This window comes from Sarcophilus harrisii, chromosome 3, assembly GCF_902635505.1.
Source record: "Sarcophilus harrisii chromosome 3, mSarHar1.11, whole genome shotgun sequence".
Classification (NCBI taxonomy): Eukaryota; Metazoa; Chordata; class Mammalia; order Dasyuromorphia; family Dasyuridae; genus Sarcophilus; species Sarcophilus harrisii.
The window spans coordinates 301,751,297-301,767,590 of NC_045428.1; the positions used below are offsets into that span (position 1 = coordinate 301,751,297).

General features: G+C 37.8%; 1 protein-coding gene across 2 annotated transcripts in view; it reads right to left on the reverse strand.

Annotated features, from left to right (window-relative positions):
• Positions 1-7,600: 7,600 nt before the first annotated feature.
• GPR156 (G protein-coupled receptor 156) overlaps positions 7,601-16,294 on the reverse strand; it is a 73,833-nt gene continuing 65,139 nt past the window's right edge. For both annotated transcript variants that reach the window (XM_031959708.1, XM_031959707.1), the window contains one exon: positions 7,601-11,994. In XM_031959708.1, the coding sequence (XP_031815568.1) occupies positions 10,627-11,994 (1,368 nt within the window). In that variant the 3' untranslated portion in view covers positions 7,601-10,626. The remainder of the gene's footprint in view (positions 11,995-16,294) is intronic.

Consider the following 16,294-nt stretch of genomic DNA (forward strand, 5'->3'; position numbering starts at 1 on the left):
TCAACCAAATCATTTCTAATGGAGCAGTAATGAACTGAGCTAGCTATGCCCAGAAAAATAACTCTGGGAGATGACTAAAAACCATTACATTAAATCCCCAGTCCCTATATTTATGCACACATGCATTTTTGATTTCCTTCACAAGCTAATTGTACAATAATTCAGAGTCTGATTCTTTTTGTACAGCAAAATAATGTTTTGGTCATGTATACTTATTGTGTATCTAAGTTATATTTTAATATATTTAACATCTACTGGTCATCCTGCCATCTAGGGGAGGGGGTGGGGGGGGTAAAAGGTGAAAAATTGGAACAAGAGGTTTGGCAATTGTTAATGCTGTAAAGTTACCCATGTATATATCCTGTAAATTAAAGGCTATTAAAAAAAAAAAAAAAAAAAAAAAAAGGAAAAAAAAAAAGAATAATTCAATTTTCATAGAACTTATTTATATTGTTATTCTTATCTGTGTATATTGTTCTTTTGCTTCTATTTTTTTCACTGCCTCAGTTCATACAAATCTTCTCAGGCTTCTCTGATTTCTCAAAACTTATCATTTATCATCACAAAATAATATTTTTTGTATTAGAATATTATTGTGTTTCTTTCCAGTCAGTTTTCAGATGATGGGCACTCATTTTGTTTACAGCTTTTATTTTTTATGGTCTTAGAGTCTTAGAGAATACTTTGAATATTTTTATCTGCTTTTTGATTTGCTTGAAATGTTGCTAGGTGGAAGGGTATGAACAATCTAGTCACATTTCTTGCAGAATTTTAAATTTATAGTTAGAAGAAATCCATCCAGTTTACAGATCTACCACAATGTATTAATGTGCATCTCTTCGCTGAGCTCCTACAATACTGACTGTACCTCTTTATTTTTTTGTCATCTTTGCCAAAATGAAAGTATAACGTGATACCTCAAAGTGATGTTAATATGCATTTTTCCTAGTATTAATGTGTTGATGTGTGTTTTCTTATGGTCATTTATAGTTTGCAATTCTTTTTTAAAAAGCACTTAAGTGCTTTTTAAATTGAATTCTCATCTTGGACAACCTTGTACTTAACATTTACATAGAATTTTTAGGGTTTGGAAAGTACTTTACAAGACATGTCATTTGAGTCTTGACCTTTTCCCTTCATATATCCTTCGTGGGCATCTATTAAACATTTTGGGAGCCTTCTTCTAGATCTCTTAATATTGTGGAGGTCCTGGTGAAGCACATAAGTTATCACAGGATCATAGACTTAGAACTACTAAAAGAGACTTTAATAGTCACCTAGTTCAACAAGGGCATTTAGGTGTCACAGTGGATAAAAGTGTCAGGTCTGGAGTCAGGAAATTTAAATGTTCCTAAGTTCAAAAAGAATTGAACATGATTGAAACAATTGAACAACAACACCATCATTTTGCAAATGAGAAAACTGAGAGGTTAAATGACCCGTTCAAAGTCAATAGATATCAGATGGCAAAGTCAGGATTCATTCCCATGTAGTAGTGTGATGGTAGGTTTTTAATGACTAGCTCTGGAGAAAAGGGGAGAATGAACACTGGATATGCTTTTAAACTCAACCAGTACCATTAATATTTTTCTATCACTCTTAAAAGTCTAGACAATCAAAAAAAAAACAAAAAACCCAATGATTAAAGCCCTGATTTGTAATGTTTCTTGATTTCTGAGTTGTAAATACACTGAAAATTTAACAATTGACTCTTCTGAGACTATTGAAGATAGCTCTAGCATCTATATCTACACCCATATCCTTTGATTCCACATCCAGTTATCGTTCCATTATACCCCAAAGCCTCAAGTCACTCCTTGCACTGATGGCATAATGGATTTGCCACTAGGTTACCCAAAGGGCAATGGAGAAATGAGTAGTGAGTGTGAGGAAGTGATAGCACATTGCCAATAAAAAAAGTAGCATAAAAGCTATTTCAAGGAAATGTATGACTGGAACTTTAACATTTTGTATATTGTGGTTTTCCATACTTTTGTTTTCTGAACTCATAAAATAATTATCTGCATACTGTGGTTCATGGAAAGCCATCATATAAATTGTAATTGCTATGGAAACTCAAAGGATGTTTCTATCCTCTCTGAACTAAGGTGGTAAGGAAGGTTTTAGGGAGAAAATGCCATTGGAAGTACGGAAGATTTAGAAAGCCAGAAAAGAGTGAATAGGTCATTTCAGGCAAGTAAAAAATATCATGATTAAACCATGGAGATGGGAAAATACAACTTATTTTCAGGGGACAGGTAACAAGCAAAGGAGGGTGGCTGGAATACAAAGTATGAGGAAAAACAGCAGGGAAAAAAAGATGCTAGATTATGGAAGGTCTTGAAGGCCAGGCTGAAGGATTTGACCTTAATTCTATCAACAAAGAGCAATCATCAAAGACTACTGAGCAGTAGTATAACATAATGAAATTAATGACCCTCATAGTCTCCCAAACTCCCATACCCAACCCGTTTGAGATTTGTCTGTGTTCTTTCTTTTTTTCTCTTGAGAGTCCTCAAGGCTTTTATTCAGCACTATATATAAGACCCAGTAGGGGTAGATTTGAGAACTTATAGCTTGGGTTGATTGGAATCTTTAAAAATAGAAGAAATTCTTAGCTGTTCAAGAGGTTGTAGATTTGAGGTCCTTTTGAAATGAAAGGAATTAACAAGACAGCCTCCCTAGATTCTTTGTTCTAGCCCTGGATCATTTTGATCCTCCAGATCACAGAACCAGACTAGCTCATTTTTCTTAAAGAAATAGTTTTGTACAGAGGTACCACCTACTTAAGACTTTACTCTGCTTAGAATTCCTTTTCTTTTCTATGGAATATGTTGGTAACCATAATGTGAAATGGGTTTTATAGCAGAGAAAATAAAATGTTCCCACTCCTTAAATCAGAACTGTAACTAAGGTGGGAGAAAACAGATTTTCTCCAAGATGCTGATAGCAGTAGGTAGCACCTAGTTCTCAAGAGTGATTAGTTAAAACAAGAAGGCATGGATGCATCATAGCTAGGTGAACTCTTCCCCAGCCCAGTTTGGCTCTATCCTGATCAAATGTGGTTCAATATCAATAATCTTCTTATGGTCCAAGATCACTCTTTCCTACTTTTATTCTGTAAGGTCCTCAGATTTGCCATATGCCTTATTCCTTTACCTACATAAATTCTATTTGGCTTTTCCATTTACCATGAACTGAAAATGAATAAAAACCCTCCTTTATGTGTTGTCTTTCCAATTAGAATATGCACTTATCATAAACAACAACTTTCAATTTTCTATTTTTATCCCTACTACTTAGCACAATATGTTCATAGAGTAAGAATTTAACAAATACTTTTCAATTCCATTCCACGGGGCCTTATATCAAGGTGTCTTAGGTTTCTCCTTCAGAGTTCCTCTAACCTCAATTGAATTTGTCTTAAAAATTAATTTGATTTGAGGATGCTGCTTGCACTAGAATTGCTAGTACTGCCTGTGCCCCAAATTTGTTCTCATTTCACTGACTTCTCAACAATACCCCATTCTCTGGGGATCTTCAGTTTTTGAGCCCCAGGGCAATTGCACCATGCAAACCATGCAGTTTGCCAAGTCCAGATCCCTGAGAGACTTCATTTCTAAGAATTTTGGTAGGACTTACAGTAGAGTAAATGGCTGTTGTTCTTTCCTCACTTTTGCTGGTAAAGTAGAATAAAGCTATTGCCCTGTTATGCCAGGTTTTTTTTTTTTTTTTTTAAAGGACTGACTCTCAAGAATAAGTTGAGAACAAAGGAAGAAAAACTTTGTGTAAAAACCAGAACCAAATGGGTCTCAGACCCTAATATGGTAACAAGAAGACTTAGACACTTGGGTATCTTTCTAAACTTCTCCATTATTTTGTAAATAGCAACAAATGACATGTAATAAATAATAGAAATAATTTACGTAGGGTTCTAAGGTTTGCAAAATGATCTCATGTGACTCTCATAGGTACTATTATTCTCATAAGAAATAATGATTTATAATAGGTAAAATTGATATAGCACTTTAGGATTTGCAGTCCTTTACATATATTTTCTCATTTGTTTTGATACCAAAGGTTACATCCCTGAAAGGTAAATCTCCATTTAGCAGAACAAGTCACTTTGCCCAGGGTAATTAGTTAGTTAGTGTCTGAGACAAGATTTGAACTCAAGATTTTTCTGATTCCAAATACAGTGCCAAGTGTCTGAGGTCAGATTTGAACTCAGGGAGTCCTGACTTCAGGGTTGGTGCTCTATCCACTGCACCACCTAGCTGCCCTGAGGTTTCTTTTTAAAAAAAGCAGGAACAAAACCTGATCATTATATCCAACTGTGTGACTCTTGCCACACAGGTAAATGAGGTAAATGATAAAGCTATTTTTATCTCCATTTTATAGATGCAGAAATTTAGGCTCATATGATTGGCCAATGACCACACAGCCAGTGTTTGAAGGGTAACATGAACCCAAGGCTGTATTTCATGCTGTCTCTTGACAATAAGTAATTAGTTATTTTTCTGACCTTTTGGCTTGAGAGTACTAGTTTATAGCATTGGTAGTGGTGATGATGGTGGAGGTGGAGGTTTGTGTAGTCAGTGATACCCATTCCTCACTTTTCCTCTATAGTAGTACTTAATAAGCTCACATGTATACAGTATTTTTTTTTTTCACAATAACCCTGTAAAATAAGCAATGTATTACTACTATCCCCAGTTTACAGATAAGGAAGATAAGGCTTTGAGAGACTTGTCCAAGTTCACATAGTTTTTGTCTGAGACTAGAACCCATGACCTAAATGCTGCCTTCTTACCATTACATCACACTGTCTCTCACTGAGCTTGTGTGGATCAGAAGATCAAAAGTTAGAACTTGAGGGGACCTTAGAGATCATCTGGTCCCAAGTTATTCCTTTTTACAAATAAGAATGTAAAGTTCAGAGAAGTTTGTAGTAAGTATCACAGTGAGTATTCAAACTCCAGTAATGTCTCCAAATCCTGTGCTCTTTCCACTGTGCCACAGGGGTTCCCTGTGGAAGAGAATGATTATTTTTGTTAGCAGTCTCATTGGTCCTTTCTGAAAGACTCACTGGGCCCTTCGGAAGAAGCAACTCTGTGATGATAGATCCAACTGCCCCTCCCTAGAGTCCGTGACGTGCCTGAAACTATTAAGACATCTAAAGGTGTTTCAAAGACTGAAGAGGGTTGGGAAATATTGGCCTACATTTGGAGAGTCTGTCAAAACTTAAAATAGCATATTACACAATATGCCATGGGCATTTCTGCTTTATCTCTGACCCTAATAATGAACTGTCATAAGATTATAAATTTATCCATTGAAATCATCGAACTCAACCCTATCATTTTATAGAGGAGGAAACTGAGACCCAGAGAATTTAAGTGACACATTACTAAGTGTCTGAGGCAAAATTCAATGTACTACACTACCCTGTAAACTATTTTATATATATACATACAAATATATATATATATATATATATATATATATATATATACACACACTTATATATGTACACTCACATTTTATATCTCTCCCTTTCCCTCTCCTTTCACTCCTCCCTGCTTTCTTCTTTTTTCCTTTTCCCTCCTTTTCTTTCCCTTTCTCTTGCTCTCCCTCTCCCTCTCTTTCTCTAGTCCCCTTCAACTTTCTCGCTCCTCTATCTCCTTTTCCATCCTCCATCCATCTCCCCTCCCTATGTCCCCTTTTCTTCTTTTCTCCTTTGTCTCCCTCTCTCCTCTCTCCCTCCCTTTCTTATCTTCCCCTCTCTCTTTCCTCTATATGCATACATGTGCATATATACATATACATGTTATTTCTCTTCATTAGACTGTAAGCTTCTTGAAGGGGAAGGGCCATTGTTTCTTTTCTTTGCCTCCCCAGGAACTTGGACAGTGCCTACTACATAGCCAAGCACAGAATGATTTGGTTTGCTTAGGCTGAATTTGAGTGTTTGGATATTAGAAGATACAGATTTCCAGCATCAAGGAGCAGGAAGTAATATCAATATCAAGTTATGCTTCACAGCTTGCAATGGGATTCTCCTTTCAAATGGACCAAGATGGTTGAGGTCAGAATCATGTTTGGTTTCATGACTTGCCCAAGCATGACTCAAAAATATCCTGGAAAATTAAGTCATAATTTGCCTTGTTCTGTACCTCTCTTACATATTTCACTAAGTTGAGATGGGCTGTGCCACTGGGTTTCTGCATTACTATAGAAGCCTTAAACAACCAGATACATAGGACCTACCATGAAATCATTCCTTTAAGACTGGCACTAATAGGCAGCAAATGAGAAATGATCAAGAGCTTTCTCACTGAATGGTGGTAAATTGTTAAGTAAGTAAGTGGCAATGGCTAGGGAGTCAACAACTGACTGGGAGAGATAGCCTTAAAGGGGAGGTAAATTGTAATGTTTAATAGTTTTTTTAATCTGATTACATAGAAGAAAAGATATTTGATGGATATTCTAATAAAAATCTTTCTTGAATAATATGCTGAGCACTAGATTCTAGTGCCCAGATACAGTGACCCCCAAGGCAGGCTCTTATGATCTATTTTGCCTTATATTTATTTGAGTATGTGTCACTTCCTCTCCCCAACTCTAAATTGTCAATTCTTTAAGAGCAGAATCTATGACTTAGTTTTATGTTAGACAAATTGGTTAATTTCTCTGGTCCTCAATTTCTTCATCAGTAAAAACGAAAGGGTTAGAAGGGGCCCAGGGGTCCTCAAACTACAGCCATGGGCCAAATGCGGCAGCTGAGGACTATTATCCCCCTCACTCAGGGCTATGAAGTTTCTTTATTTAAAGGCCCATAAAACAAAGTTTTGTTTTTACTATAGAACGTCCCTCTAACAGTCTGAGGGACAGTGAACTGGCCCCCTATTTAAAAAGTTTGAGGACCCCTGGCCTTAGACTAATGTCTAGCTCTACAACTATGTTCCTATAATTTTATAATATTTGGACTCCACTTCTTACTGCCTAACATAGTGATTTACATATAGTAAGCATTTCATAAATACATAAGATTGTGAGATCAGATTCTCAATTTGGATTAGTCCAACAAATATTTATCAACTGCTTGATATGTGGAAAGTATCATAATAGACACTAGATGAGATGGAAAGATTAAAAAAAAAATTATCCAGTTCCGTATTCAAGGGGTTTATAGATCAGTAGGAACTAAAAGCATATTCACCTGGGGCTATAAAATCAGTTAAGAGTGGGACCAGTATATAGGAAAAATTCAATAAGAAGGGAGGAGGAATTTGTGGAGAGAGGAATCACTTTTGGTCAGCAAGAATGGGAAATATTTCGTGGAGAAGGTCATGACCCCAAAATGGGCCATGAAGAATAAGAAGGATTTCAATGGAAATCATTCTGGGTTATAATGCCTGAGGGACTTAGGGGCCTCTCAGGGAGACTATTGAGCAAAAAAATAGGCATGTTAACATTGGGTAGATTAGGGATTGGGAAAACCCAGAGTGAATAACCCTGACCACTTCTTGTGGCATCCCAATATCTCCTTGGCCTGAGGTTAGGATTTGAAATGAAACCAGCCTTGAAAAATGGTTTCTCTTTTTATTAAACTACAGCTCAAATAATATAAGAACAAAATGGTTAGGAACTACAAACCCACACATAATAACTTATAAAGTCAGTCAATGATTTAAAGAAAAATAAATAACAGTGACATTATAGCTCAGGAAAGTTGTCCTTGGATCACTGATTCAGAACATTAGTCTTCAAGAATTTTTAGGAAGAAAATGAGAGTCTAAATATAAGATCATGTGATACTTACTGGAGTAAGTAGGGACTTGTAGACCATTTAATTTGCCCCCTTGTTATTTTACAGAAGAGGAACCGGAATCCAGATAGTAGTAGGTAGCAGAGCTGAGATCTGAACTCAGGTCCTCTGGCTCTAATAGAATCCTGTGCTTTTTACACAGTGTCATGATGTTCTTCATATATTCCCTACTAGTTGTCAAAAACCACATTCCCACACTGCACAGAGCCAAAGTGGCAGAAACCCCTTTTTACATATTTACACTCAAATGCATACACATGCATACACACACATAGAAACATACACATTCAGTGACCAACTAGGTCTGCAAATAAGACTATTAGATCAGGGAAACTAGCAAGTAGAGTCTCTCTCTGTGGCTCAGCTAGCTTCCCATAATGTGGCTACATAAACCCAGGTGAAGGCAAGGAATCAGAAGACAAAGACTGGTATTGTGAATAGAGTGTTGGATTTGGAATTAGGAAGATCAAGGTTCAACTCTTACCACAAATACAAACTATATGATTTTGAACAAGCCATTTAACCAATTCAGACTTCAGTTTCCCCATCCAGTAATGATACACTCCCCATTTAGTAGTAATGATAGCTAGTGTTTATATAATACTTTATGGTTTGAGATCAGCTTTTTAATCTTTGAGCCTCACAACTCTGCAATATAGGGATTGTTATTATTCTTATTTTATAGATAGAGAAAGATAAAATGACTTCTCCAGTTGGTAAGTATCTGAGGCAAGATTTAAACTCTTCCTAAATCCAAGTTAAAAACTCCATCTATAGAGATAACCAGTTGCTCTGTAAAATGAGAGGGTGAAACTAGATAAGTCTCTAAGGTATCTCATAACTCTAATTCCATGATCCTTTGATCCTATGAAGGGATTTTCCCCCTTGCCCCACCCCAAAAGGAGATAGTCACATTCTTTGTTGCCCTGGTATACAGAAGAAGAAAAATGTTCTACTATGATTTTCCCATCTTTCCCCCACCCCACCTCTTAGCCCAGCCCAAGCTACTCAGATTTTCTTTTCTTCTCTCTGAATCAAAGCTTTTTGTCCCCTTCCCTTTCCTCTTGTTGTGGATGAAGAGCTATGCAAAGACTCTCTCTCACACATATTCCTTTCTTTTCCTCTTCTTGCCACTCCTTTCCCCTTTTCTCTTTTCCTTCCTGTTACCTGTTCAGGATAGGAAATATTCAGTAACTGGCCTTATATATAGCTGAAGGAAAAACTCCCTTAGGGTGGTATAGAGGTTCCCTGCCTAGAAATATCTTCCATGCCATGCATGAAATACCCAGTTCACTCTAAAAGAGTTAATATCAATGTCTATCATAAGTGATACTGACATTGGGAAATCAGGAGTTCCAAAGAAATGAATACAGAGTGGAGTTGGATTGAATAAGCAAGGTGTTGTTTAAATTTATTTAGCATGTGTTTCGATGAAGGGCTGGGGAAACCAGAGGATATTATGAAGTTACTACATGGAGTAATAAGGAAAACAGCTGAAAGGATAGAAAGAAACCAAAGACAAATTTTGCCTTATAATTTCAAAGAGTCAGAATTGGAATCTATCTGGTTTAAACCAGAACAGGAGTGCCTTCTCTGACATACCAAACAAGTGGTAAAACAGCCTCCAGTGAAAGACTTTCAAGAATGGAGAAGAACCTGTCACCTCCCAAGGCAGCCCATTTGATTTTGGGGACAACCCTAATTATCAGTACATTTTTTTCTTCCACTGAATCTAAGTCGGATTCTCTTCATTTCCCATCCATTGTTCCTAGTTCCTCCTCTGGGACCGGGTGGAACAAGTCTAATCCTTCTTGCAATGATAGCCATTCAAATACTTGAAGACAATGATTAGAATTTCCATGTCTTTTCTTCTTCAGGCTAATCGGCATCCCACCTCCCATATTTCTACAGTATGCTAAGAGCACAAGCCTAAACTTATTCTAGCCAGAGAGGCAAGAATATGAGTGACAGCCAATACAATCTTCAGTAGCACCAACATGATTTCTATTAGCCCTGCACTAAAATCAATGCCTTTTTCAGAGAGGGTAATGATTGGGATCGAAAAGATTGCTTGAGAATAAGTGTATCTCAAAACAGAATCCATTCTGACCAAAGTATCAACTTCAGGTGCCATAGGCACTGAATTGACTCCATAGATTTTTATGCATCCATTCATCCATTCATTCAATAAGTATTCATTAAGCACCAAAGAATTCAGTGCAACCAATATAGTTTCAACACAAACTCTGTACTCATACATATCTTTTACCCAAAGATCTCAAAGCACCTTATAGAGCCATAGAGTCCCAGAGCAGGAAGGGATCTCATGTGATTTGATACATACCTCAGAAGAAAACTATATATATATATATATCATCTCCAACAAGTGGAGATTCAACTTCTGTTTACAAAGCTCTTAGAATGAGGAACTCTTTGCCTTTGCCTCCTGGCTTTACATTCTTCCCTAGTATAACTTTATTTGTTAAGAAGTTTTTCTTTATTAGGCAGAACTAAAATATGTCTATCAGCAGCTTAATGGTTTGCAGACAACCCATTGGGGACTGTCATCCCTATGAGGTAGTGACAAGGCAGGTAACAGCATTCTAATTTATATGTGGAGAGACTGAATCACAAAGAGAAAAAATGACATGACCAAGATCACACAGTGTGTTGGTCATGAACAGAACAGTTACTTGCTGAATGAACTTAGATCCATTCCCATAGCGTCAAAAGCTTCTCCTGCAGATCTCTGAGGGCATCATCATACCCTTCTAAATAGACTGATTCCACTGCTTTTATACCAATGTGGGTTTCAAGTCCTCTCTGAAATTCACAATGGGGTGGGACCTGGCATACAGTTTGGCCCAGTGGGCTGTGCCCTGTGCTGGTTCAGGATCATTTTCAGAAGTGCTGCTGTCACCAGAGTCACTGGAACTCTGGAAGCAAATGTCACAATAAGGCCGATGGCAGCGACAGAATGGTTCGTCAGAGCTGCTGGACTCGGAATCCTCATAATCACACAGGGAAGGCAGGGCTGGCCAGCCCGTACCACTCAACTGCAGTCGCTCTAGCCGGAGGAGATTTGGTGGGTTACTGGAATGGATAGGGGCAACTTGATTTTCTACATGACTAGAGCAGGAAGACTGGTTTGGAAATCCATCTCTTACTCTTACTCTGGTTCTATGATCTTCACATTGGCTCTGCCAGTTTTCAGCTTGAGGATTCTGGCTACCATGGGCTGGAGCAAGCAGGGAAGATTTCCATGAAAAGGACTTTTGTCCTTCAGGATTCCCAGCCTGGAGCTCCTGGTTGAACATGTTCTCCCTCTGAACCGTTAGTCCACTCTGTGTCTTGGAAACTGTCTTGTTCATCAGGCACCATGATTGTGAAGGCATGGACCCTGGGAAATGCATGGAGGCTCGCTGAGCTGCCCGTCTCCTTCTCACCATATATGGGCTAATTTCCATGTCATTAGAGAAAGACCTCTTTTGGAGACTGTGGGCAACACTATCTTCTTGGTGCACCCTGGAACTAAAGCATTGGGGACCACTGGGAGAACAAGAGGGGTAAGTTACTTTGCCCAAGCTCAGTTCTTGTAAGACCTCTTGAAGCATCTCACTGCTTACATAATTAATCTTTGGTGGCTGCTCCATTTCTGAATTTCTGAACTGATTTTGTCTCTGAGGAATACTGGCTTTGGGATCTGGTATAATATTCTGGCTTGGGGATGTCAACCCCTGATCTTCTGCTTTTAGAATGCCAGTCTGGGAAGCCTGCTGCTTCTGGGTATTTTCTAAGTTTAAATGATTAGATACGTCTTCTGAGTCAGAAATCTGTTCTGTTGTAGGGTGTTGTGGGGAAGAGTCTTGGTCTTTTACATAATCCTTAAGGCTCTGTAAACTAGTAAAGAGGATTGGACTGCATTGTGTGTTTGGGAAGACAGGGCAGGGCTCCCCACCAGAATCTGAGAGACTGTTGAAAAGACCTTCAGCTGCTACACCTCCATGGATAGAGGCTTCACTAGGGCTATTCTTTGCCTGAACAAGAACAGGAGTGACAGTTTGACTAGGGTGATCATTGGTGCAGTCGCCTGACATTAGTCTCATCAGTTTCTCCTTGGCATTGTTCACTTGCTCCTGGAGGCTTTCAATCACAGCATTTTTCTGTAAAAACCAAAGTTAAAACATCAGTAAAGTGGGAAGGTTTTTTTTTTTTTCTCTCTTTATCACTCTTTGACTCTCTGTCTCTCTGTCTCTGTTACTCTCCTTATCTCTGTTTCTGTTTTTCTCTTTTCCTGTTTCACTCTTTGTCTCTCTGTGTCTCTATCTCTGTGTGTTTCTGTGTCTCTGTCTCATTCTCTGTCTCTTTGTCTCTCTGTCTCTCTCTTTCTCTCTCTGTCTTTGTCTCTGTCCCTCTCGTTGTATACTGACTCCAGAGTGGATTTTTTTTTTTAACTGAGCACTAAGTTCCACCAGGTCAGATCATATAGATATTTTTTAAGTCTTTCTAAGTAATCTATAGGGAAACTCCTGGGAACTGCAAAAAATAATTCCCCATAGAACAGTTCATAGCCTATTTTTAGCTAAACTATAGACTTCCTTCATTCTGGCAAAATTGTCCCACTTAATGGGCCCCACTTAGGACCTTCCATTTCTTTTTAAATTTTTAAATTTTTTTTTTCCCCCAATGAACAAAAATCAATTTTCTCTCCTTTTCACCATTTACCCCTCTACAACTGGAAAAATAAAACTCTTGTAACAAATATACATGTAAAATAAATTCCCACATTGACCATGTTCAAAAAAAAAAAAAAAATAGAATGCTTCTCTACATCCTGGTCAAGAGGTTCATCATTGAAACTCTGGAAACGTTGGTGTAATCACCCTTCTATCTCTTTCCTCCATCTTAAGTATGTATTCTCTTTTCACCTCTACCTCTTAGAATCCCTTCAAGGTTCAAAAGCCACATCTTACAACAAGCCTTTCTTGATTCCTTTAGTTTTAAGTCTCTCTCTCCCCCAGAAATTACTTTGTATGTATTTATCTTAGTTTATATTATTCCCCTCTTCTCTCATGATAAATAAAAGGAGGAAAATGCTGCACACAAAGAGGTTCATCCTGTGAATTAGTGGCATGGAATAAAAGCTATCTGAGGACTGGGATGACTTCATTTTTTTCTCTATATATATCTAATAACTACAAGTATGGCACCTATAACATTGTAAGTACTTAATAAATGCTTATTGAATTGAATTTTTAAAAGTTTATATGAATTTATGGTCTCATCTACTAAAATATTTATACTTTAAAGAAACCTATTCTTGTTACTTTTGAGTTTTAAATATCTTAAATTAAAACTCTTGATAGAGTTTTTTGGTTACATGAATAATCTTTTTATGAAATTACTTAAGATCAGATCCTTTAAATTTTTAAATGATTTTTATTCTGGCTAAAAGCAATATGACTCTTTTTTTTTTTTTTCTATGCCAGGTAGGAATCAATTTTCTATTTCCCTTTTCTGAGCCTCAGTTTCTTCCCTTATGAAATGAATCTTTTTAATGACTAAAATGAGAGAATCTAGCTCTTAATCCTATGATCCTTAAGGTGTTTTTCAACCAACATTCTTTGGATCTACTCTTCTGGGTTACCTACGTCTATTCCAATGTATCAAATACCAGATGGGGATGGGCAGGACCTAGAGAAGAATGGTGTAACCCTCCTATTACCAGGCAATTTCTGTAATGCCTGCCAGGACAGGCTGGGTGAGTCACACTTTCTCAGAATAAAGAATTTGAGGAACATCCTTATGGAAATAGATAAAGGGAGGAGCAAAAGGTCTGTCCCTTTGAACAGTCTAGAAATACAAGAGAGATGATATGTGTGGAAAGAAGGAAACCTGAGCTGGGATGGTGCTTTCATAACCTCTGATCCAAACAGATATAACTTGAGCAAGAGAAAGGAGTGCATACTCTTGGAAGACAGGCTGAGCCTGGCTAGATCTCTGTGATGATATCAGAAAACATAGGTTCTAATTCAGTTCCTGCCACTAATTCACTTTAGAATGTTTTTTGTGCAAATTTTTTCACCTCTTAAAATTTTTTTTTAATTAATAGAAATGTGTTTTCTTCCCTCCTCCATTCCATTGAAAAGAAAAAGAAAAGAAAAATCATAGTGACCTAGTAAATGAGGAACAAGGTTGGGGTTGGGAACTACTTGGCTACTAGCCAAGGAGGTTCTTGGAGATGATCACTGAACAATAATTTTTAATTTTTATATACCTAAGGTTTACAAAATGTTATTTGACTGGATCCTCACAAGAATCCTGTGAAGTCAGTGCTCTTATTGATTAAAAAATTAAAGTTGAACATTATCAAATATCTTTCCCAGGGTCACATAGCTAGTAAATGTCCAAGTGAAAAGTGAACTGTCCTAGTGAAAATCAGTTGATCTCTGGTCTTTCTAACTCAAGACTGGGGCTATCTTCTACCACGTTTAATTGTAAGTTGTGTGAGACAAAGCACATCACAAAAGGATAAAACTGTTGGCCCCTGGAGTGCTCTTGGCAATTATGTTGCATCTGTTTTGTACATGGCATTATACAGATGTGTTGTCTCCTTCTCTAGATTGAAAGCTCCTCAAAGGCAAGGATTATTTCACTTTTGTCTTTGTTTCTCCTAGTGCCTAGTATGTAAGAGGTACTTAATAACTGCTCATCGTAACAGAGGCAGGGAAGTGATATGTGGATAGAGCACCCTAGTGTCAGAAGGATCTGAGATTCAAAATAAACCTCAGACATTTCCTAGCTGTATGACTCTGGACAAGTTACTTACCCCTGATGACTGAAAGAAAGGAAGAAAGAAAGAAGGGGGGGGGGGGGGGGGGGAGGAAGAAAGAACGAGAAAAGGAAAGAAAGAAGGATGGAAGGAAGGAAGGGAAATGAAATAAAGAAGGAAAGAAGAAAGGAAGGAAGAAAACTTTTTAAAAAGATACAGGAATAGCTGAAAAGGTTTTGTAGATCAGTAGGGAGAAGACTGACCTTTCCTATTCCTGAAGGCACTATTATGATCATGAACACTGGGCTTTGGGTCTGGCAATTTATTTTCATATTTATATTTATATATGGCACAAACACTAGTACCATGTGCCAAGGATCTGAGGGGTCATCCAATTATGGCCAGTGGACTTTTTTTGTAAGGTTTGGGTTAAGAAATTTTTTTACATTTTAAAGTAAAATTGTATAATATTTTAAAATATACAAACCACTCTTATAATGGACTAAACAAAAACAGACAGCCAATGGGATTTGGCTGCCAGCTGTAGCTTGTCAATCCCCTATTTTTTAAAAAGAGAAGAACTGGATATTCAAATCCTGGTTCTGCCTTTTATCACCTGTGAGAGCCTGGGAAGTGATTCAGTTTCTCTGCACCTCTTTCTTTGAGTTAGATGGTTTCTAAGGTTCCCTTTTGTGAATAGCCTGGATATGAAAGGATAAACTAAGAGGAGAACTTGCCTTTGGCCCATGCCCAGTATGCATGAATTGAGTTTAGGGAAATGAGGTTTCTTTTTTGTTTTTTTTTTTTAAGGCATTAGTGACAGATTAGAACAGTCAAACAGTAGCCAACTTTGACCATAGTATTGGAGTCGGGAGGTGGTGGGATGAGGTTGGTGGGGGTGGAGAAGAAATTCCTGTTTCTAGCTGAAGCACATCTGGCTGAGCTTCTCATTGTAAGAGGACACTCCAACTCCACTGAAGAGGACCTCAGATCTGCTCTTCCCTCATCTCCTAAGACAGTGTTTTTTATTTATAAGCATGAAGGTGGATTTTTTATTTTTCTTCTTGTCTTGACTGTTAGGGATCTGGATAATCCTGCTCTGTTTATTCAGTTTTCTTATCAAAAGGAAATAATACAGGAAAGGTCCAGGTCACTAGTGAGCTGGTGGTGTATCAGACTGAAGGAGTGCCTACCTACAGAAGGCCCACATTTCCTCCTTTCACTCCCCAGACAATAAAATCTTGGGTGTTGTCAGGTGAGTGAGGATGACTCAGGCTCAGTTAAGGGCATTATGGGTGAGTAATGGGATGCATTTAACTCAAGGCAACTGTTCTATATAGTATCAGTCTTTTTTCTACTTGAATCTCTAAGGAAAAGTTGTAGCAAAAGGGAACCTCACCTTCTCTACCAAAACCCTCGCTTTCTTGAATGGAAAACAGACACTGGAGGCAAGGCAGCATGGCCTAGGGGATAGGGCACTACTAGCCTTGGCAGAGTTCATATTCTATCTTAGATTTTGTTTTTGTTGCTGTTATTGCTGAGGCAATTGAGGTTAAGTGACTTGCCCAGAGTCACGCAGCCAGGAAGTGTTAAGTGTCTGAGGTCAGATTTGAACTTCCTGACTTCAGGACTAATGCTCTATCCACTGTGCCACCTAGCTGCCCCTAGATATTTTTTAGCTATGGGCCAAG